The sequence below is a fragment of the Hemibagrus wyckioides genome, linkage group LG07 (assembly GCF_019097595.1).
Source record: "Hemibagrus wyckioides isolate EC202008001 linkage group LG07, SWU_Hwy_1.0, whole genome shotgun sequence".
NCBI classification, from domain to species: domain Eukaryota; kingdom Metazoa; phylum Chordata; class Actinopteri; order Siluriformes; family Bagridae; genus Hemibagrus; species Hemibagrus wyckioides.
Genome location: NC_080716.1, coordinates 1,263,402 through 1,286,083, shown reverse-complemented (window position 1 = coordinate 1,286,083; position 22,682 = coordinate 1,263,402). Strand labels below are relative to the sequence as shown.

Genomic DNA, 22,682 nt, shown 5'->3' with positions numbered 1-22,682 from the left:
TAGATAGATAGAGACACAGGCAGACAGACAGACAGACAGACAGACAGGCCAATAGATAGATAGATAGATAGAGACACAGGCAGACAGACAGACAGACAGACAGGCCGATAGATAGATAGATAGATAGATAGATAGATAGATAGATAGATAGATAGACAGACAGACAGACAGACAGACAGACAGACAGACAGATAGATAGATAGATAGATAGATAGATAGATAGATAGATAGATAGATAGATAGATAGATAGATAGACAGACAGACAGACAGACAGACAGACAGACAGATAGATAGATAGATAGATAGATAGATAGATAGATAGATAGATAGATAGACAAAGATAGATAGATAGATAGATAGATAGATAGATAGATAGATAGATAGATAGATAGATAGATAGATAGACAGACAGACAGACAGACAGACAGACAGACAGACAGATAGATAGATAGATAGATAGATAGATAGAGACACAGGCAGGCAGACAGACAGACAGACAGACCGATAGATAGATAGATAGATAGATAGATAGATAGATAGATAGATAGATAGATAGATAGATAGAGACACAGGCAGACAGACAGACCGATAGATAGATAGATAGATAGATAGATAGATAGATAGATAGATAGATAGATAGATAGATAGATAGATAGATAGATAGATAGATAGAGATGTGGGGACTGTGTAGAAATATTATGACCTCACGTGTGTGTTCAGGCTTCACCTGTAAAATCTTCCCACAATGCCTTGCGTGTCTCTGTGTACTCTGCTCCTCTGAGGTGGCCGGCTGCCAGGACTCCTGTGGACTCTGATATTACGCACAAACACAGCCATGTCCGCATGTCCGTATCCATGGAGACAAACACACCACACACGGCCATGATGGAGAGTCCAGTGAGTGAGGTGTCCTGCTTCACCTGACTTCTGATTCAGGTGTGTGTGTGTGTGTGTGTCTGTGTGTGTGTGTGTCTGTAGATGGACAGTGCAAAACCTCTCAAGTGGAAGAAAATCCAATTTATTTGTGAGTAGAAGACTTCAATCTTAGGTAGTCTTTCTTTCTTTCTTTCTTTCTTTCTTTCTTTCTTTCTTTCTTTCTTTCTTCCTTCCTTTCTTCATTCCTTAATTCCTTCCTTCCTTTTCTTTCTTTCTTTCTTTCTTGCATTCTGTCTTCCTTCCTTCCTTCCTTCCTTCTTTTCATCCTTATTTCCTTCCTTCCTTCCTTCCTTCCTTCCTTCTTTTCATCCTTATTTCCTTCCTTCCTTTCTTCTGTTCTTTCTTTCTTTCTTCCTTCCTTCCTTCCTTCTTTTCATCCTTATTTCCTTCCTTCCTTTCTTCTGTTCTTTCTTTCTTTCTTTCTTTCTTTCTTTCTTTCTTTCTTTCTTCCTTCCTTCCTTCCTTCCTTCTTTTCATCCTTATTTCCTTCCTTCCTTTCTTCTGTTCTTTCTTTCTTTCTTTCTTTCTTTCTTTCTTTCTTTCTTTCTTTCTTTCTTTCTTTCTTCCTTCCTTCCTTCCATACAATGCCAGTATTTCAGACTCCTTCATGACTATGATGATACTGTAAGCAGATTTCAGTAAGTCACTCTACTTTAAGGACAGTTGGTCAGTTCCAACTACTTTGATGCAAAAGTTTGTACACCCTTACAAGAAAGGCGTTTCACTGATCAACATAAATAACCATCAATACAATAAATAGTAAAATTGTGCTTATTAAAAAATTAATATTGATGGTGTCAGTTCAAAAATAATGATATAACTAATATTTTCATAAGACACAGTACTCTCTCTCTCTCTCTCTCTCTCTCTCTCTCTCGGCACTTAAGGTCAAATTTGGAAGAAAGAAATGGGAATAAAATGTAATAAAGTGCAGTGTTTAATGCTGAACGCGCGGTTTATGAGTTTATAAGTTTATAAATTTTTGAGCTTTATCGGATTTAATGATTTAATTATTCAGCCAAGTTAATGGACGACGGTTTGTCCGCGTGATCAGCCAGAAGTGGGCGTGGCATACGGATAATGATTGGCAGCTGCGTTTCCGAGGCAAAGTAAACAGCCCGAATCGGGGGCGGGGCTTAGGGTCTGTTACAGGGCCTGTTCTGTTGTTATATAAATCGTGCACCAATGGAGTCCTGAGCAAACAGCAGACACCAAGGTAAAAAATACAAATATGTTTATTTACTAGATTGTTTGAACCTCGAAATATGTCATTTATTTACCAAAACGGACCATAACAGCTTACAGTTTTCATCAAACAGGCCTATTACTTATATGGGCATTTGAAATAAAATCTCATTAAGCTTTTTCTTATAAACATATAAAACAGTTTGCTTACATGACAGTGTTGAATAAACTGAAAAGCAAAAGGTGGGATGATACTGAATGATAAAATCAATCAAAAAAGCTTCTTTTTCTCCACACTTAAATGTTAGACGTTAAAAAAAGGAGTTGTTTCTCTCACCAGGAGATTGTTAATTAGGGGGGTGCCAATAATTTTGAAACCCTTTTAAGAAAGCTCTTCAGGTAGGATGTTTTCATCAACTATTAATTGGGGGCTGCTAATAATTTTGAAACCCTTTTAAGAATGAAAAAAAAAAAAAAGATCTGAAGCTCTTTACACAAATTTATCTGTTGGATATTTGAGTTTTTGGAAACAGTCCATCATCCAGAAATGGTTCTGTACGTCACAAACACACATCCTGGAGTTATACTTTGCAGAAATGAAACTTCATTCATGATATAAAACACTATCCTGGACATATTTCGCATAAAAAACGCAATTCTGGCACCCCTGCTATTGAGTGAAAATGTTCCTATAGTGAGCATGGAGCAGCGTGATTCCTGCCCCAGTGGGCCCCTTCGATCACAGATGGTTGCAGTTCCTATATGTGACCACTAGGTGCTTTAATAACTCTATTTAACGCTATATAACTGGACAAACCGTCACTGGGTGAACATGTACTCATGTTCCTGGTGGTGTTGTTTAGCAGATGGAGCTAAAAGAAGCTTCGCCAGAACCTCAGTGTGGTTTCCACGGAGTCCTGAGATACAGAAGAGAGTCTGACTGGAGAAAAATCAACCTTCTGGTAGCTTACTTTGATTCATTAATAATGATTCACTCAGTTGATTCTTTTCAGAGTCGTTCAAAAAAAAAAGAAAGATTCGTTTTGGAATTGACTCTCCTCTGAATAAACAACTCTTCCAGCCGCGGTCCGCTAGCGACTACACGGTGTGGTGTGAGTTTTGTGGTGCCAAAGCGAAGCCTCCGCTTGATTTCTCGAAGACACTGAATCCTGAGGTAGGTTCCACAGGTTAAATGCTAATGCTAAGCTACCAAAAGCTTTCCATCATCTCAAAACTACATTTAATTAATTTATTAAATAATTTCAAACCAAATAATAATCACCAAACCTGAAGAAAAATGTCGTTTTATAAATAAATCAGCTGCTTTTACGACTAGTTTTTTGAAATTTTATGAAAATCTAAATCAAATTAAATTGTACATTTAAATTGTAAATTTAATTGTACATTGTAAATTTTTAGTTACAATAAAATGTAACTAAAAAAAATTAAATTCTTAAATTTATTAAATTCATTTGTTAAATGCAAGAATTTAAAAACAATATTTTAAATTTTAAAAATGTAAATTGAGCAAAATTTCACAGGAATGCGTTTTTTAGAAAATGATTTTCAATTTAATGTAACATATTATGATAAGGCTAGCATTTTAGCATGTTTTTGTTTTGTTGCTAGCTGTATTTTTTGTGTAATTTTTAAAAATAGTTTTTCATTTTTTAAAATATATTTTTGTTTCATTTTTTGCCTTCGGCAGGATTTCTGCTGCGCTCAGTACATGGAGCTGTTTAAGAAGGTGGAGCAGCAGTGGCGCTCGCTGCAGGAGAACTCGGGCGAATCGTCGCAGGAACTCGACTCCAGCGAGGAGAAAGTTCCGGAGCAAAAAGACCGAGCGAGATCTCAGGACATGTAATGGTCACCTGCATCGTCTCTAAAATTAGCGGTGGAAAATTCCAGAAAACAACAAACAAAAATCATTACTTTTGTTACAGAATATAGAAAGTGGTACAAACTAGCTTGCTAGGGAATAACTAGCTCGGTCACTAGAATAATAACATTTCTCAGTGTGTTCTTGTATGGAGGGAAAAAAATACCTGAAAACAGAAAGTTGCTAGCTAATTACTAACTAGCTGGCAAAGCAAAACATCATTTCAAAAAAGAAATACTCAAGCAGAAACATTTATTTTTTTTAGTTTATTTATAAAAATTAAAAAAAAACAAAAAACAGGATGTTGAGTAGAGCCAAGAATGTTAATGTCTAGTTTGCTAGATAATTAACTAGTTTGCTAACTTTCCTCAGGAAAAACAAAACAAAACAACAACTAGCAATACATATTTATTATAGTTTTAATTTGAATCGGTTTTGATAATTATTTATGCTAATTATCAAACAAACAGATGTAGATCTATGTAAATCTAGCGCCAAAGATGAAGGCTAAGCGATGTTTTTGGCTTTAGCCGCTACAGTATTGTGCTACAAACGATTGAGGTGTAGTATTGTACGTTATTGTTGCTGACGTTTTACTGCTCACTTATTTAATGTCCTCCATGTTTGTTTTTCTCTTAAAGGTTGCAGCATGTTGCAGAGGAATGTCTCAGAAAGGCTAAAAGGCCGTCTACAGCAAACCGTGAGTACTTCCTTTTCAAATCTGATTGACAGTAGTAAACCTAATGCTTGAACGTTATAAACCTAGACCAGGGGGTCCGATCCAGTTCATAGCGGATCTTTCTGAATAAGATCGGAACCCACCACCCCAACCCCACCCCACCCCACCCCTTCCTCCACCACCACCTGACCTAGACGTTGGTGTTTATAATCACATACTCATGGATTTAATGAAAACAGCAGAAAGCGAGATACCAGGCTGCAAAGTGACGTCTTCAGGTTTGTTCACCACCATCACTTTCCGGCTGTCGGATTTCGTACGCTTCAGAGAGAGTGAGCGCTTGACCGCGAGGGTGGACGCCACAGACGAGGAAAAGCTCAGAGAATCCCGGCTGGGCAACGCTCGCGATTCACTTCCAGCCGGATTTGGGCTGTGCCATCATCAGGTAACAATACAGACGAGTAAAAAACAAACTATATTCAAATAGATGGAACATTCTGAAACTTCCTGTGCTGTTCTGTTGGCAGGAAAGTCTTTTTACACTTTTATAACTTCTTAGTTTGTTTGTTTAAGAGAGACTGACTTGGACATTACATGTAACAATAAACGATCAAAAAGTACTTTTTTTTTTTTGTTGCAGGGCCATGTTCAGAAGTTTTACTCAAACGGGAGTAAATTCCTCACCACGCTTCCAGACGGCACCACCCAAGTCTTGTATCCTGTCAAAAGAATAAATAAAAATAATAATCGAATCCGATGTCACAAATCCGATCTTTACTAACCGGGACAAACCAAACGCTCCTTATACGCGCTCGTACAGCTACCCCTCAGGAAATCCGGCCATTATCGCCTTCATAGACGATACAGTGGGAGTCTGCGTCGTTCTTGATGACGTCAGGTCCAGCTGTCCAATCAGAGCCTTCTTCCAGTCCAGTGGGATGGCTGCCTGTTACCATAACAACGGGAGTACCTGGTAAGGCCGTGAGGTCGGCTCTGTTATCTGTTATCAGAAACGCCACATGAGCTTCGCAGGTGAACAATGACGCAGATCAGGCGAGAAATTTATACACGCTTTACACGTTTTTTGCAAAAAAGCATTTTTATTTTTCACTTTTTAAATTTTTTTTTTTTTACAATTATAAATATTCACTGATTTTTTTTCACATTTTTTTAAAAAACAAATGACTATAACATTTAACACAATTCATTTTTCGTGCATTTTTTTTTCTTTACTTTCTCATGCTGTTTTAGAACAAATAAATTACTTTTTTATTTTTCTTAATTTCTTTTCAGTTGAAACTTTTTTAAATACATTTTTTAGAATCAGATTTTTAAAACATGAGCTATTTCATTTGTATTTTTTTTCCACACAGTTTTTATTCTCCTTTATTTATTTTATTTTTTCACATTTATTTTCATTTATTCACAAAATTTCCAAGAATACATGAATTTTGGGTTTTTTTGTATTTTCACATTTGATTTTTGCACAAGAAAATGAAAAATCAAAAAAATTTGTGAAATCCAGTTTGAGCACAGAAAACATTTTATTTTTATTTATTAATTATATAAATAATAATAACCAGTATGTGTATAAACAGTTCTTGATTTTTGGAAATTTTGGAAAAAACTTTGTGATGTTAAACTTAATTTCCTTGAGGTTGCACATGGACGTGCTAGGTGGGCGGAGTCTTAACGAAGACGCTTCCAGAAGAAGCCAGTGGAAATGGATGGACCGAGCGAGCAATCGCACCCCCTTCAAACCCATCCATCTGTCCCTCAATAAAAACATCGGGGTTCGAGTTCTGGGGCGAGATTCCGTCGTGGTGACCTTCCTGGCATCTGGACAGCACGCTCGCTTTAGCGTGGGCAGCTGCACTAAGGTACAGTTTGTGTATTTTATTACATTTCTTCTAAGCTGAAGGAATAATCATTTACAGAAGGGTGTGTGTGTTCGCAGTCGAGTGAGCCTGTTCTGGTTCTGCGTAAAGAGGACCTGATGCTGCAGGTGAACCAGCTCAACGCTCGGCTAGCCCTGGAACGCCTGCGCTGGTGCCTGGCTTTACACTCGGACGCCAGGCATCGGCGTCTCCGGCTTCCCTCAGCGCTCCTCTCACAGGGCCGGAGACTCCTGAGGCTCAGCTCCACCATGTGCATGGAGAAGAAGGACAAGGCCTATATACAGCACTGCCTGCGAGACTGCCAGTGACCTCTGACCTCTCAGTCAACACAAGACACAAACTTTACCACACGAGTCTGTTTAAACATGCAAATAAACTTTCTAGAGTTGACGAGCATGACGCGTCTCTAATCATTTGGAGGAAAGAGCCCTCTGGTGGTATGGAGGAGAAATGTCCCAGATGGATCATAAAAGACATTTAGAATATAGAAACCGACTGAGCGCATTATTAACCAAACTGCTGCAGCTATTGAACATTAACTAACACTTTCTGACCAATCAGAATTGAGAATCTCACAAGCCACCTAAAATAGCGGCTGGTGAGATTCCTATAGACCGGCTGGGGGGAAGAGGGGGTGTTATAAAAAAAAAAAAAAAAAAGAAATTAAAATTTGAGATTTTGTAATGGTTTAATAAATAAATAATAAAATTATTTATTTATTAAACCATTATTTAAAAAAAAAAAAATTTAATTAATTAAAAAAAATCACTCAGTACTTGATTTTTGAAAAGAAAAAAAGTCATGTTTTTGTTAGGATTTATTTTTTATCATCTTTAACACGTTCAACTAAATATATATATATACATACATATATATATATACATACATACACATACAAAAAAATTTAACAGCTCAATAAATCGATCAACATTTGTTAAATAACCATGATTTGGGGCTTGAGTTAAGAAAAGTTAGAACTGTTTACTTTGTTTTAAATCATAAGAATCTACGAATAAATCACGTGAAAGGTAAAGGAACTATTGTCTCTGGCTTCCCTCAGACGTACTGCTTGTGCAGAAATAACCCTTGAACCGTTATTGCACTGCATGTGGGATTTCAGTAGTAATAAATGGCCACTGGAGTGGGGGGCGGAGCCTCTCCGGAGGGTGCGTGTCGGCGAGCAGTGGGCGGGGTATCCAGCCTGTGCCGGTAGCAAAACTACTTTCAGCACAGACCTTCATGAAACGTCGCCTCACGACCACGAGGGGAGAGTCACACCGCAAACCTGGAAGGGGGTGGAGTCACGGAAAAAAAAAGTTACGAATTGATTCTAAAATATATATATATATAAAACATACACACACTATATTGCCAAAAGTTTTGGAACACCGCTCCAAATCATCGTTTTGCAGGGGTTGGCCTCGGCCCATTAGTTCCACTAAAAGGAACTCTTAATGCTTCAGCTTCATACCAAGACATTTTGGACAATTTCATGCTTTGTGGGAACAGTTTTGGGATGACCCCTTCCTGTTCCAACATGACTATGGACCTATGGACTGGTGCACAAAGACATAGATGAGTGAGTTTGGTGTGGGGGAACTTGACTGACCTGACTGAGTCCTGACCTCAACCTGATAGAACACCTTTGGGATGAATTAGAGCGGAGACTGTGAGCCAGACCTTCTCGTCCAACATCAGTGCCTGACCTCACAAATGCACTTTTAGAGAAATGGTCAAAAATTCCCATAAACACACTCCTAAACCTTGTGGAAAGCCTTCCCAGAAGAGTTGAAGCTGTTATAACTGCAATGGGCAGGACAACTCCATATTACATACATGTGTATGTAAAGGCAGATGTCCCAAAATTTTTGGCTATATATATATAGATATAGATATAGATATAGATATATATAGATAGATAGATAGATAGATAGATAGATAGATAGATAGATAGATAGATAGATAGATAGATAGTGAGGGGGGAAAAAATGATTTGATCCCCTGCTGATTTTGTACGTTTGCCCACTGACAAAGAAATGATCAGTCTGTAATTTTAATGGTCGGTGTATTTGAACAGTGAGAGGCAGAATAACAACAAAAAAATCCAGAAAAACGCATTTCAAAAAAGTTCTACATTGATTTGCATTTTAATGAGTAAAATAAGTATTTGATCCCCTATCAGTCAAAGATTTCTGGCTCCCAGGTGTCTTTTATACAGGTAAGGAGCTGAGATTACAGTAGGAGCACTCTCGGGGAGTGCTCTTAATCTCAGCTCCTTAACTGTATGAAACCCACCTGTCCACAGAAGGAAGCAATCAATCAGATTCCAAACTCTCCATCATGGCCAAGACCAAAGAGCTGTCCATGGATGTCAGGGACAAGATTGTAGACCTACACAAGGCTGGAATGAGCTACAAGACCATCTCCAAGCAGCTTGGTGAGAAGGTGACAACAGTTGGTGCGATTATTCCCAAATGGAAGAAACACAAAAGGACTGTCAATCTTCCTCGGTCTGGGGCTCCATGCAAGATCTCACCTCATGCAGTTTCAATGATCATGAGAACGGCGAGGAATCAGCCCAGAATTACACTGGAGGATTTTGTCAGTGATCTCAAGGCAGCTGGGACCACAGTCACCAAGAAAACAATTGGTAACACTACGCTGTGAAAGACTGAAATCCAGTAGTGCCCGCAAGGTCCCCCTGCTAAAGAAAGCACATGTACAGGCTCATCTGAAGTTTCCCAGTGAACATCTGAATGATTCAGAGGAGAACTGGGTGAAAGTGTTGTGGTCAAATGAGACCAAAATCCAGCTCTTTGGCATCAACTCAACTCGCCGTGTTTGGAGGAGGAGGAATGCTGCCTATGACCCCAAGTACACCATCCCCAGGTGACAGGACAACTGCACCGCATCAAAGGGACGATGGACGGGGCCATGTACCGTTAAATCTTGGATGAGAACCTTCTTCCCTCAGCCAGGGCATTGAAAATGGGTCGTGGATGGATATTCCAGCCTGACAATGACCCAAAACACATGGCCAAGGCAACAAAGGAGTGGTTCAAAAAGAAGCACATTAAGGTCCTGTAGTGGCCTAGCCAGTCTCCAGACCTTAATCCCATAGAAAATCTGTGGAGGGAGCTGAAGGGTCAGCCACAAAACCTTAATGACTTGGAGAGGATCTGCAAAGAGGAGTGGGCCCAAATTCCTTGAGATGTGAGATGTGTGCAAACCTGGTGGCCAACTACAAGAAATGTCTGATGTCTGTGATTGCCAACAAGGGTTTGCCACCAAGTACCAAGTCATGTTTTGCAAAGGGGTCAAATACTTATTTCACTCAATAAAATGCAAATCAATGTAGAACTTTTTTGAAATGTGTTTTTCTGGATTTTTTTGTTGTTATTCTGCCTCTCACTGTTCAGATAAACCTACCATTAAAATTACAGACTGATCATTTCTTTGTCAGTGGGCAAACGTACAAAATCAGCAGGGGATCAAATCATTTTTTCCCTCACTGTGTGTGTGTGTGTGTGTGTGTGTGTTATATATATATATATATATATATATATATATATATATATATATATATATATATATGTGTGTGTACCGAGCTCCATCTACTGGCCCAGTATATGTTACGTACTTGGAAGGAACTGGAGCTCTGGGTTAAGAGTGATATTGTGGAAGTCTGTCCATGGGCATGTTCATCTTCATCTCGTTCTCCAGGATCTGCACCAGCTGCTGCATGGAGGGAAGGTGACCCGACTCCAGCTTGGACCACACAGGAACATCTGAAAACCACAATCATCAGAGCCGTTACTATAGAAATGGTAACACGTTCAAGCTCCTTCAGACTGACCGAGAACTTGAGTGAAAGTTAAACGAATCTCACCGTTGAGCGTGATTTCAAAAGCCCCCGTTGACAAGCACTGGTTCTCGAGCATGTTGCTGAAGAAGAACACCATCATGCAGGCGTAGATCTGAAAAAATATACAAGAGCATACAAGGGCTTAAACTTTCAAACTAAACATCACGGAGTCTGGATTCACACTTTAACTCAATTTGGTGCTTATTTATCCGTGAGTCTGTGGAGAAATGACTGCTGGGATTTCACACCTTCGGATACTCATTAATCCCTCACACACCTCACCTTAGAGATTAGTTACAACAGCACTGAGATGTAAAGGACACTCTCAAACAAACAAACAAACCTTTCTGACAACGTTCATAAAAAGCCCCTCGAGTCTCACCTTATTCTCTTGACTCCAAGTCCAAAGTCGTGGAGGCTCCATGCCAAAAAGCGTGAAGGGCTCCTTTCCTACGATGACCAGGCCGATCAGGAACAGTTTCAAAATGGATAGAAAGGAAGCGATGTGCCTGCAAAGAGAGAGCACATTCTCCGTGTTCGGTGCCTCCATCTTTCAGGAAGTCATGAAGATACTGAAGATGGTTGCCAGAAAAGGGCCCAGCTTACAGTAGAAGACCATTGAGGTAGGAGTAAAATAAAGTACTGTTTACAGTGAATCGGATTGGTCAGAAGGCGAAAGTGTACACTGATAACATAAACGACACCTTAATATTAATGCGCATTACTGTTTCTATAGCAACAGCTGATCTGATCAAGCCACAAAGAAAGGGAGAACAAGAGAGAGATGCTTGTTAGGAAACTATTTCTTAAGAGCGAGCTGAAATTTCCTAATCTACATCTTCACTGTTTGACGTGGAGATACAGATGTTTGCTGGTTGTCGTTGACGAAACTTTAACAGGTGCTTGGACCCCTGAGATCACATCTCGTGGCTACATATGTAATTATTCCACTCACCTGTAAATAGGCAGAGGGAGATAGTTCTCTCCTTCGATGCGGATGTCTGGGTACCGCTGGGACAAGGCCTGCGTGTACTCCTCAAACACCCGCTTGTAGCCTCAGGAGATACTGGAACACAGAGGAACACAAACTGTTACACACACACTAGTCTGATACACATACGGCAAACAAAATAAACTGATAAGGTAACAAAAGGTTTCTTTAAAATGAATTAATAAATAAACAAACAAGGCTGGGAGCATGTCAATAATTTAAAGGCATTAAATAGTAGGTTTAAGTGATTTGTTAATCCTTAAACAAAATGTCCTCCATAATAAGCAACAAATTTACATCGGCTCAATCCGAAATGTCTTTAAAAATAGTGCACTACATTTCGAGTACACTTCTATATTTTCTATATATCCACAGCACTCATATGGAATACAGACCATGTCAAAACAAGTCAAATAAAAATTATATATTAATAAAATAAATAATAAATCAATTATAATTTAAATTATATTATGAATAAAATATTTTATTTATTTATAATAAATAAATAATTTTTTATTAATATTAATATTTTTAATATTATATAAATTTTTAAAAAAATCTTCCTAATCTAATAAACATCTTAAAGGGACGCTAGTAAAGGCCTAACAGACAGGGCCGCGTCCCTAATTACTCTCGAGTGGACATAAAGTGCACTAAGTGTTCCATTACCTCGAGCGATATGTAGGGCGCATGAATGGGGAGGAGAAAGCAAGTTGCAGCGCAGCTTACGTTACTCGTTAGGGTCATGATAAAACGTAAATAAACACGGAGTTAACGAGGAAGAAGTCATTTGTTTCTGTTATAGATAGGCTGAATTAGAAATAGGTTTCAAATAAAAATGTTTTAGATAGTTTAAAAAAACATTTTAGTTTTATAGTAAGCCTAGCATTAGTTAGCCCGCTAGCTAGCTAGCTAGCTAGCTAAAGGAACTTTAATCGGAGCAGCACACAGGCAAGTTATCCAAAATAAATAAATTGAATATAAATAGCAATAGCGCTGTGCAGTCTTACCAGATTTGAAATTTAAGAAGCGGACCGGCTGCGAACTGCATTTTCGCTTTCCGGACGCCGTTGTTATGGCCACCGGCGCGAGACAGCGAGCAGGCCAGTAATATTAACGCAGAGAGCAGAACGCAGCGCATCTTCCCTTCTCCGAGCTCCGATCGCTAACAGAGTAAACCGGAAGTCGCCGGCAGGTTTAAAGGGTGGAAACAGCGCGCTGTGATTGGTTCACACCCAGTGACGTGTGATCTGATCGCGACTCGGTCACGTTTTACTATCATATTATAGTTGTCACTAAACGATCCGTACCGGAAGCACGATTTGAACTGCGCATGTTGCGCAAATTGCTGCCAACAATACATTATAACATTATATTATTAGTAGTATTATAACAACAGTGTTATATCTACACGAGACTGCCGTGAATCGTTTCGTCATTCTTCAGACAGAGTAAACGCATTTCTGCACATGCCCAGGACAAATCGCCAATACTACAATTAAGACAATTTTATATATATATAAAATTGTATAAAATATAATTATATAAAATTATATATCTCTAGTTTCACGTTTAAAAAAAAAATAAAATTAAAAATTTAAAACTCTATTTAGAGTTTTGGTTTTCGATATTTATTTATTTATTTATTTATTTATTGCCACACACTTTTAGTGACATTTTTTTGTTCTCAATAATTATTTATTTATTGTCACACGTTATTTAGAGATATTTCTTTGTTCTGAATATTTATTTATTTATTTATTTATTTATTTATTGTCACATGCTATTTCGAAATATATTTCCATGGAACTCATATATTTAGGGAACTATGCATGCAGTACTGTGCAACATTTCATATTTAACCACACCCGAAGGTTGAAACAGAGGAAAGGGTGGTCACGCCATTTATTAATTTGATGTCATTTATTATTGTTTGATGTTTTGTTTATTTATGTAAATAATATTTATGCGTGCATCTTTCATGCGTCAACGTGTATTGTTCTGTGTATAGTAGATGAACGAGGGACAAAGCAAAAAAAAAAATTATTACGTCAACGTTACAAGTTCCCATACGTCTCTTCCTCCCTGCACAAGTGCACTAAGAAGGATGCGAAACTGCAGCTTTCTAGCTGTACCTAGTGCACTAAACTATCAATAGTCTCCCGTTCCGGATTCAGCCTCTTTTTACGCCGATTGGCTGAAACTACACAAACTTCCGGTTGGTGGGCGGAGTTACGTTTGTGAGTACGTAGCCATAAAGCGCGACAACTTTCTTTCCTCGTTACCTCGAAAGCCTGTCACGGATTCTCGTGCGCGGTTACAGGACGGAAAAAAAATCAAACAAATCCGTGGTGTAAGACGTCAAGATGGTGGCGAAGCAGAGAATCCGCATGGCCAACGAGAAGCACAGCAAAAACATCACGCAGCGAGGCAACGTCAAATCATCGGTAAAGCCCGTCACCATGGTGATGTCCAACGTGTCAGATTTAGGGCTAAGCTAACTTACTTCCTCCTAGACCTGCACGTAAACAGGAACAACGATTATCGTGGAAGTGAACGATAAAAAAAAACAAACTTTACTTCTCTGAAATTGTTTATTTTGTTTGTTTCACTTTCGAAACCGCAAACTTTTACATAGTGCACTTGATTTTAAATCCCATTCGGTAATAACGCCTTTATATATTTAATAAAATAAAATCGGTTTAAAAATAGATTGATCAAAAATAGATCAAATATAGATGATAAGTATATAGATTAATTTCGTATCTGTAGTGTTAGAGGCATGCTATTTACTATATAAATATGTCATTGTTTAATCCGCTGTGGCCGCACGATAATAATAATAATAATATTCTGGACACTAAACAGTGTAGTACGGGTTTACTGTTTAATTGGGATGTTCATTAGTATGTTTCTTTTAGGGGTTTTTTTGTTTTCATTATTAATTAATTAATTAATTTATTGTCACATGCTATTTAGATACATTTTTCCCTTCTCAGTATTTATTTATTTATTTGTTTATTTATTGTCACAAGCTATTTAGACATTTTTCCGTTCTCAATATTTATTCCGTGCTCAGTATTTATTATTTTATTTATTTATTTTCACATGCTATTTAGATACATTTTTCTGTTTTCAGTATTTATTTGTTTGTTTATTTATTGTTACAAGCTATTTAGAGATATTCTTGTGCTCAATTTTTATTTATTTGTTTGTTTATTTATTGTCACATGCTAATTAGATACATTTTTCTGTTCTCAGTATTTATTATATTATTTATTTATTTTCACAGACTATTTAGAGACATTTTTTGTTCTCAATATTTATTTGTTTATTTTTTGTTTTTTTTTATTGTCACAAGCTATTTAGATACATTTTTCTGTTTTCAATATTTATTTATTTATTTAGTTAGTTAGTTGGTTAGTTATTGTCACAAGCTATTTAGACATTTTTCCGTTCACAATATTTATTTATTTATTTATTTATTTTCACAAGCTATTTAGATACATTTTTCTGTTTTCAGTATTTATTTATTTATTGTCACACACTTTTTAGAGACATTTTTATTCTCAATATTTATTTATTTATTTATTTGTCACATGCTATTTAGAGACATTTTTGTTCTCAATATTTATTTGTTTATTATTTTTTTTATTGTTTTTTAATTTATTGTCACAAGCTATTAAGATAAATGTTTGTTTTCAATATTTATTTATTTATTCATTAATTTATTTATTGTCACACGCTTTTTAGTCATTTTTATTCTCAATATTTATTTATTTAGTTTCTCTACGTATTAATTGCGTACTAATTAGTATAGTAGTGTGCCTGTAGTTTTAAGTGTTTAAAGTATTAATGGTGTAGTAATTAGTATGCTATAAATGTATTCCCCTGGCTAAGTAGTATGGAAGTATGGAACAGGGCTGTAGTATTTAATTGCATGCTAATGTTTTCTGTCATTTTATTTCTCCTTCAGAAACCTAACACGGACGACAAAGTGGCAGTGGGTCCGTGGCTCCTGGCGCTCTTCATCTTTGTCGTGTGTGGGTCAGGTGAGTATGTTGTTTAGGAGAAAAGTCCTAGACCTCGGTCTTGTGTTCGAGTTAAAACCACGATAAGGAGGTTTTTAAGAGCAAGGTTAACCTGATAGCAAGATATATCTGGATGCAATGAAGTAAAAAAACACTAGCAGGTGGAGCTGCTCTCATGGCACTGCATAAAAGAGAGAAAATAAATGTTTTTTTCCCTCAGATATGAAAAGTACACGTGAGTATCTGTGCCCTGGGATTATTGCCAGCGGTCAGCGTGTTTGTGTCCACTCTGTGTTCCAGACTGAATTTGCATGCAACTTTTGACATTTTGGCTGATATTTTTCTTCCCTTGCTCTGTTCCTTGTTTGTCTGCCCTGGGTTTTATTGCCCCGGAGCTTCTGGCAGACTTTTATCTGATCTCTCAGTTTCAGAGCCCTGAAACCAACAAACAGTCTCTATCTCTGTCTGTGTCTCCCTCTCTCTCTCTCTCTCTCTCTCTCTCTCTCGGTCTCTCTCTCTCTGTCTCTCTCGCTCTCTCTTTCTTTCTGTCTGTCTCCCCCTTTCTGCCCCCCCTTCTGTCTCTCTCTCTCTCTCTCTCTCTCTTTCTCTCTTTCTCTCGCTCTCTTTCTGTCTGTCTCCCACTTTCTGCCCCCCCCCTCTGTTGAAGAAAACTTTTTGATTTATTAGCTCACCTCAGCCTGAGTTAACTGATATATGATATGTGCTATATGTCTTTTAACCTTATATATTTTTTTGTTCCCTCACAGCCATATTCCAGATCATCCAGAGCATCCGAATGGGAATGTAACAGGAAGCGCGACCGCACCGCCCCGCGCAGCAGCGACGACTCGCCGATCCTAACGTTCTCCTTCCTGCTCCTTCGCAATAAAGGAATTCCTCTCGGTACCTTTCTTTTTCCCGGGGTTTAATTCGAGCGATTTTCTGTGGTCCGAGGCGGATCGGCGCACGATTCCTCTTTCCTGTGCCTTACTATCACGAGAGAGATTCCCTCAAAGCCGTTAACCGCCGCCCACTGCGCTTCGTTCTCTCAATGCAAGCTAAGATTGTGACTCATCTCCATTTCTTACATTCCTCTGGATGATGTGATCATTTTATCTTTTGATTTAACATTCAACTGACCAAAAAATAGTGGGGAACAGAACAGAAGTATGGGAAGCAAGCAATCAGTCAATCAATCAAAAGATCGATCTTCTCCATTTGACCACTAATGTAATTGTCTTTCATTCCGAATTATTTTTTTTGTGTGTGTGTGTGTGTGATTCTGACAGTATTTCTGTTAGCTGCCTCTGCGTGTTTCAGTTGTGATTAGCGCCAGTTTCTGGGGTTTCATCTCATTTACAGTTCTCAGGCACATATACTGCTCTTTGGCATAACCCCCACACAGTGACCTAGAAATTGTGCGTACTCTGACTCGATGGAAGCTTTGAATAAGATCACGGGGTGAAACTGAAATAAAATGTCATCGAGAGCGTGGTTTCTGTTTGTACTTTTATTTTTCCACTCACACACACACACACACACATACACACACACATACACACACAATATGTAAAGCAGTCCAAATGGTGAAGCTGCTTTTAAAATTATTAATCAGGAAACTATTCAATCAGCTAGTCATTTAAAGAAAACTAGAAAATATTCACCACATACATTGTCCAAATGTCCTGAGCTCCCTCTTTATGTAGTGACCTCACAAACCTGTGCTCATCTGTCCACGTTTTTATTCATCATCGTAAGCGTAAACCTGCATCAGCGCCCTCTAGCGGCGACCGGCGGAACTCTGGCGTCACAACTTCAACATTCAGTTACATATAAAATAGTTTTCTTCAGTAAGACCACAAGCAAATATTTACAAAACCCCTCGCTCTCTCTCTCTCTCTCTCTCTCTCTCTCTCTCTCTCTCTATATCTATCTATCTATCTATCTATCTATCTATCTATCTATCTATCTATCTATATATATATATATATATATATGTGTGTATATATATATATGTGTATATATATATATATATGTGTATATATATTTATTTATTTATATATATAAATATATATATTTATATATATATATATATATATATATATATATATATATATATATAAATAATCTGAAAACGTTAAAATTCTAAATGGAGCTTATTGAGCTATAAGTGTACAATAGCAATAGTACTTGTTATGTGTGTTGCAGTTTTTATTTATTTTACACCACTAAAACAAATAAAAATTTCTATAATACCATCTATAGGCATCCATCTGCAGGAAAGTATTATTGGCACAATTCAAACAAATCAATGCATTCATCACAGTAACAGCAGGCTGGGAAGGTCAAGATCTCCAGATGTTCTCAAGCCAGCTGTGAGATATAATCCTCATGGATCTGCCCCGAGGTTTCCGTCCAGCGGGTCGTTCCTGATACAGATTTAGATTGAGCCAACCAGGCGGAAAAAAAACCCCCACCTCATCTTATTCTTAATTTTGAGAAGCAGCATCGTACACATTTTGGATAATACCTACAGCTCATGACCCTAGGTGTGGATAAGGATGAAAATAGACCGGTATACAGACCACCACAAACATCACAAGTCCAAAATATTGAGATAAGCCAAAATAAGAAGTCAGAGTTTTCAGATAAGTTGAAATCTTGATAAAATAAGCCAGATATTTGAGATAATCAGTCGGAGATTTGTTGAAATATTTAGACAAGACTCATGAGAGCTTGTTGAGATAATATGTTGAAAATTTCAGATGATTTAATTATAAGACAAGACTAACTTTTGGGATAGTACATCAGATATCGCCATGCTGCTTTCACCAAAAATAAAGAAAGAATGACGAAAAGAATAAGTGGAAATACATCCATACATATCTCATGCCTGAATGATCGTCAGATATAGCTTATGAAGTCTTTCTTAAATGCTTGCAGATGTTATTAAATGTTTGGAGATGCGCTTGGCAGGATAAAACATTTGTGTCTTTGTTTAGTTGTCCAAATCTCTCCATAAAGTCTTCCGCTCAGAGAGGAAATGAAAACAACAACACAGTGATCGAGTGCCACGTTTTGTTTTATTGTACAAACAGGAAGCTATGTATATGAGCAGTGCTGATGTGGAGAGGAATTTATGTCATATTGAGATGCAATCATTACAGTGGAAAACACATGCAATACTCCAGACAGTCAGTAACTTGAGCTCAGGCTCGAACCAGGGACCCTGGAGTCGGGAGGCTGTAACTGTTATAAACATAGAAAAGGTTTCTGGCCCACTTTACAAAATAACGCACGCATTGCCTTCCACATTTTTCCCCATAATGATTGCATTTCAACAAGAAGGTATGAACTCCATTCTATCCCCTACATATCCCCTACAAAATGAAAATTCTGTTACACAAATTAGTCAGTGTCTGGAAAAATCATCCCTGAAGGTGCTCTCTGATATGAAACTCAGAAGATACGGCCCGAAGCAGAGTTATTAGTAGCTAGTCAGGTGGTGTTAGTAAGCGTATGAGGCTTCGGTAATGAGGCTCGGTAAAATAGGTAGCTTCTGATGCAACAGGCACTGGTCGCATGTGTCGTAAAGCAAAAGGTCCATTCTCAGGTGTTTTCAGTGGTCATTCCTTGGTGGCATCGGCAAAGAGCAGGAAGCCGGAAAAGGTACTGTCGTCTTCGCTGCTGGAATAAATTCCGTTCCAGTCCCGCAGTGTCTCCAGCCACACCTGGTCACCGGAGGACAGTCGGATCAGTGCCATGTTGGAGGCCTGGTCGATGTCCTGGCCATAGAGGGAGTCGCGAGTGCGCAGTTTACGGACCCCGTTCACTACCAAGGCGGCCCGTAAAGGACGGCTGCGAACGGTGATGTAGTAGGAAAACACATAGACGCCTCCATAGGTGCAGTTGAACTTGCTGATGTAGGGGTCCCAGTGTCCTTCCTCGTTGTAGATGACTTTGTCAAATTTGACTGGGTGGCCAGGCGGAGGGAAGGATCTGCTTGGGAAGAGTCCTACGCTAAAGGCAGAGCGTTTCTGAATGAATGGTTCTCCTTTTGAGCCCTTCAATCCCCTTTGGCCACGTACCCCTTTCATACCTCGCATTCCTTTCATGCCATGCATGCCCCTTTGCCCTGGTGGTCCAGGTTGTCCTCTTTTACCTGGCTTTCCTTGTGGACCTGGAGAGCCTGTTTCTCCTTTTTCGCCCATTATTCCAGGAGGTCCCTCTGTGCCATTCGGTCCTGGCTTGCCCATGTCTCCCTTAGGGCCTGGAGGCCCAGGTTCACCTTTGTTACCTTTCTCCCCCTTCTCTATTGTTCCTCGGTCCCCCATTTCTCCTTTTTCACCCTTTAGCCCCTTTATCCCATCTCGTCCAGGAGGTCCTACCGGTCCTTGCAGGCCCATGTCACCCTTCTCACCTTTGCTCCCATTCTGACCTGGTTCCCCTTTGTTCCCTAGTTCACCTTTTAATCCAGGCAAACCAATATCTCCTTTGTCTCCTTTTAGACCTGGTTCACCTGGAGACATTAAACAAGAAGTTAAAACTAAGTTTCCCGTGACCGTACATCAAAATTATTGTATCGAGAAGTAGTCATTCACAGGACAACACACCTTTATCTCCTGGTTTTCCAGTTGAACCTGGTATTCCTGGAATCCCTTTCTCACCTGCTTGCCCTGGATCTCCTGAAGGAAGAATAGGTATGACATTAACACTTTTCATAGCTGTGCAACAAAAAAGATGACCTTCTCACTGATACATGATTGATAATATGTCATATGGTAGTCATTATCAAGATGCAGTCAAAAGTTGAAGTCCCTTTATGGATGGTTATCAAGGTTTTAACACCTTCTTAGCAAGGGGCTCAACTTTCTCTTTGGCAATAATGAAAGATTTCGGTCTTGCATCTTGATTTTAATCTTCTGGCTTGCATTGATGTCATTTAGTTGTTGGAAAGCATCATAGATTCTGATCTTTCCTCACAAAAACCTTGACAACGCCTTTATAAATCAATTCATGAGTATTTGGACCACCAGCTTAGGTATAGTTTTCACCAACCTTTTTCACCCTGCAGTCCAGGAGCCCCAGGAAGTCCTGCTGGACCTGTTGCTCCCTGAGGTCCCATCTCTCCCTTTTGCCCTAGAACACCTTACACGGACAGACAGAAAAGGAGACATCTGGACGGACAATCAAATTAGGCAGTTATTCAAAATCTAAATCAATATCCATCAGCTTAACTCCTTACTCCATCCTTAATGTAGGGGCAATACACTCTTGTGTGGACCAACAAAACCTAAAATCTAAACACAATATATTCCATCTAAATATTTACTCAATATTTATCGCTGACATGGATGATTTGGGAGTGCCGGTCTTCTGGAATGTTCACCACCTCTAGCTTTCATCTCAGCCTCTACACTGTATCTTTCATTTCCTCTGTCTGACCTGGCGACCCCTTCTCTCCGATGGGTCCTGGAGGGCCCCTCTCTGGTGGACAGCACTCACAGAAGTTGAAGAAGCACTCGTTGTAGTCCAGAGTGAAGTTCCGGGGACCCATTCCAGGCGGCAACATGGCCTCCGTGTGGTAGTCAGCTGAATAGGCGTCGCTGGAGTAGGTGCTGCTCTCAGTGGAAGACGAATATGAATCCGTGATGGACTCTGTCGTCCCATCGGGCAAGGCACTGCTGGACGGGATGGCGGCCATGGTGGTGGTGAAGTGGACACCCAGGCGGGTAGGTGACACTGTAGACGTTTCCCCACCCTGCGGGGGCTTCTTAGTAGGCTTAGCCCTACTAAGACGCTGTGGATTCTTGGGTGTTGACGCCTCGGCCACTGCTACCACCATTGAAGCCACCACCAGGATGACCAAGCGGAGTGAACTGGTCATTTCTTTGATGATGGGGATGAGTAGCAGCTTATATCCTACAGCATGTGAAAGGAGGGAAAAAAATAAGAGAAAACTGATGTTTGTTGCTGATGGCAGTTAAATCCAGTATCACATATAAATCTAAAATTTGTATAGGATTTTCTGTTTGCTTCATGTTAGCAATAAAAAATTAGTAAGTTTCTACATCAGCATTTTTAGATGTAGGAATGTTAATACTATGAAAACTAGGCAGGGTTAGCGACATTCTGCTTTTTGCATGGCCTTGGAGATCGTCATCGTTGTCATCGTTGCAAAGTAAAACCCAAAGTGACCTGCTAAATAGATATTTGAACCTTCTTTGATATTGTAATAAAGAAACAAATGATGAATTCCACAACTTTCTACAAAGACTTCACGATTTCCTGGCTGACCAATACAATGTCAAGTGGAGAGGCAAATTTTAAATATTCTCCTTGCTAGCAAGTGTGTTCGCTTTATACAGCCTTGCTTATGTAGCTGAATTGTCCGGCTTGTTGCTTATCTGAAGGACTTTAGTTCAAAAGTCTTAAAAAGTATTTTATTTTTTATTTACAATTTCTAGCAACAAAATTGTGACTATAATTTTTTTTTTTTGCACACAACCAGTGCATCCTGGACATAAAATTGAAATAATATCCGTGAATTAAATATGTATTATTCATATAGGTCTCACTATTATCATAACAAACAAAATTAGCATACGGGTTCTCGTGCTCTTTTGCACATTTTCATTTAAGTCGCTTGTATTAAAGAGGAAAACGAGACCTCGCTTACCTTTGTCGGTTCACTTCTTCTGGCGTCTTCTGCTCCGTCGTCCTCCTAACCTGAGAGGGAACAACATCGCAGCCTCCACCTTTTAACAGCCTGGGCCTCTGCATTCCCTCGGGCCTGTCCAATAACAGGCTGTTCAGCTTCAGTGCCATGTGGCGTGTCCTTGGCATGGATTCCAGGGTGCGATACCTGAGGAGAGGAGGCTAATGTGATGTTTTCGGGCGCCGTATCGTATCAGTCAGCCTCATTCCCAGGCATCCTTGAGGGAGAAATAGTGCACACTAATTTACACTTGTGCGCATCAACACACGTGCATGTGCTCTCACTTATTAATATATTCAAACATTATATGCAGATGACTTAATAACAGACTATGCTGAAATGAAGTACATGTTAAGATATTACTAGCAGAAGATATTAGGTTTTTTTTTCTAATGTCATATTTAATAATTTATACTTTGATACTGTGTATATCCTCTGATCTATACAGGTATCATTTATCAGGTTCTTCAAAATAATGTCCGGAAACTAAGAAGATCAC

The 22,682-nt window shown here is 38.9% G+C and overlaps 4 protein-coding genes across 11 annotated transcripts; 2 read left to right on the top strand and 2 right to left on the bottom strand.

Moving 5' to 3' along the window:
• Positions 1-661: 661 nt before the first annotated feature.
• Positions 662-7,260, top strand: LOC131356357 (glutamate-rich protein 6). 7 transcript variants are annotated; one of them, XM_058395307.1, is made up of 10 exons: positions 662-937; positions 2,989-3,084; positions 3,204-3,296; positions 3,831-3,982; positions 4,643-4,701; positions 4,920-5,125; positions 5,321-5,394; positions 5,501-5,653; positions 6,338-6,560; positions 6,638-7,260. In XM_058395307.1, the coding sequence occupies exons 2-10, from the start codon at positions 2,989-2,991 to the stop codon at positions 6,884-6,886; spliced, it is 1,305 nt and encodes a 434-aa protein (XP_058251290.1). In that variant the 5' UTR covers positions 662-937; the 3' UTR covers positions 6,887-7,260. The 7 variants fall into 7 exon arrangements, with proteins under 7 accessions (XP_058251290.1, XP_058251293.1, XP_058251286.1 ...); XM_058395310.1 differs by having other exon boundaries at positions 870-1,025; positions 2,986-3,084; positions 4,923-5,125; XM_058395303.1 differs by having other exon boundaries at positions 870-1,025; positions 2,986-3,084.
• A 235-nt stretch (positions 7,261-7,495) lies between these two features.
• On the bottom strand, positions 7,496-12,614 carry selenot1a (selenoprotein T, 1a). Its single transcript, XM_058395312.1, has 6 exons — positions 12,445-12,614; positions 11,399-11,509; positions 10,826-10,952; positions 10,468-10,555; positions 10,219-10,366; positions 7,496-7,863 (listed from the first exon to the last, which is right to left on the bottom strand). Exons 1-5 carry the CDS (start codon positions 12,573-12,575, stop codon positions 10,242-10,244), a joined length of 582 nt encoding a protein of 193 aa, XP_058251295.1. The 5' UTR covers positions 12,576-12,614; the 3' UTR covers positions 7,496-7,863; positions 10,219-10,241.
• A 1,067-nt stretch (positions 12,615-13,681) lies between these two features.
• LOC131356764 (stress-associated endoplasmic reticulum protein 1-like) lies at positions 13,682-16,954 on the top strand. The gene is made up of 3 exons (XM_058395953.1): positions 13,682-13,881; positions 15,411-15,486; positions 16,233-16,954. The coding sequence occupies exons 1-3, from the start codon at positions 13,801-13,803 to the stop codon at positions 16,271-16,273; spliced, it is 198 nt and encodes a 65-aa protein (XP_058251936.1). The 5' UTR covers positions 13,682-13,800; the 3' UTR covers positions 16,274-16,954.
• A 1,496-nt stretch (positions 16,955-18,450) lies between these two features.
• Positions 18,451-22,363, bottom strand: otol1a (otolin 1a). Of its 2 annotated transcripts, none has more exons than XM_058395529.1 (5): positions 22,145-22,363; positions 20,911-21,387; positions 20,524-20,613; positions 20,079-20,150; positions 18,451-19,984 (listed from the first exon to the last, which is right to left on the bottom strand). In XM_058395529.1, the coding sequence occupies exons 2-5, from the start codon at positions 21,350-21,352 to the stop codon at positions 19,092-19,094; spliced, it is 1,497 nt and encodes a 498-aa protein (XP_058251512.1). In that variant the 5' UTR covers positions 21,353-21,387; positions 22,145-22,363; the 3' UTR covers positions 18,451-19,091. The 2 variants fall into 2 exon arrangements, with proteins under 2 accessions (XP_058251512.1, XP_058251513.1); XM_058395530.1 differs by having other exon boundaries at positions 20,971-21,387; positions 22,145-22,362.
• Between the last annotated feature and the right edge of the window lie 319 nt (positions 22,364-22,682).

Bases quoted from the DNA above. Each gene is read 5' to 3' on its own strand.
- LOC131356357 (XM_058395307.1), top strand. From the start codon at position 2,989: ATGGAGCTAAAAGAAGCTTCGCCAGAACCTCAGTGTGGTTTCCACGGA. The intron at 3,085-3,203 runs GTAGCTTACTTT...CAACTCTTCCAG, and splicing joins GGAGAAAAATCAACCTTCTG to CCGCGGTCCGCTAGCGACTA. The intron at 6,561-6,637 runs GTACAGTTTGTG...GTGTGTTCGCAG, and splicing joins GCGTGGGCAGCTGCACTAAG to TCGAGTGAGCCTGTTCTGGT.
- LOC131356764 (XM_058395953.1), top strand. From the start codon at position 13,801: ATGGTGGCGAAGCAGAGAATCCGCATGGCCAACGAGAAGCACAGCAAA. The intron at 13,882-15,410 runs GTAAAGCCCGTC...TTTCTCCTTCAG, and splicing joins GAGGCAACGTCAAATCATCG to AAACCTAACACGGACGACAA. The intron at 15,487-16,232 runs GTGAGTATGTTG...GTTCCCTCACAG, and splicing joins CTTTGTCGTGTGTGGGTCAG to CCATATTCCAGATCATCCAG.
- otol1a (XM_058395529.1), bottom strand. From the start codon at position 21,352: ATGACCAGTTCACTCCGCTTGGTCATCCTGGTGGTGGCTTCAATGGTG. The intron at 20,614-20,910 runs GTCAGACAGAGG...TGTCCGTGTAAG, and splicing joins CGGAGAGAAGGGGTCGCCAG to GTGTTCTAGGGCAAAAGGGA. The intron at 20,151-20,523 runs GTTGGTGAAAAC...TTCTTCCTTCAG, and splicing joins TGGACTGCAGGGTGAAAAAG to GAGATCCAGGGCAAGCAGGT.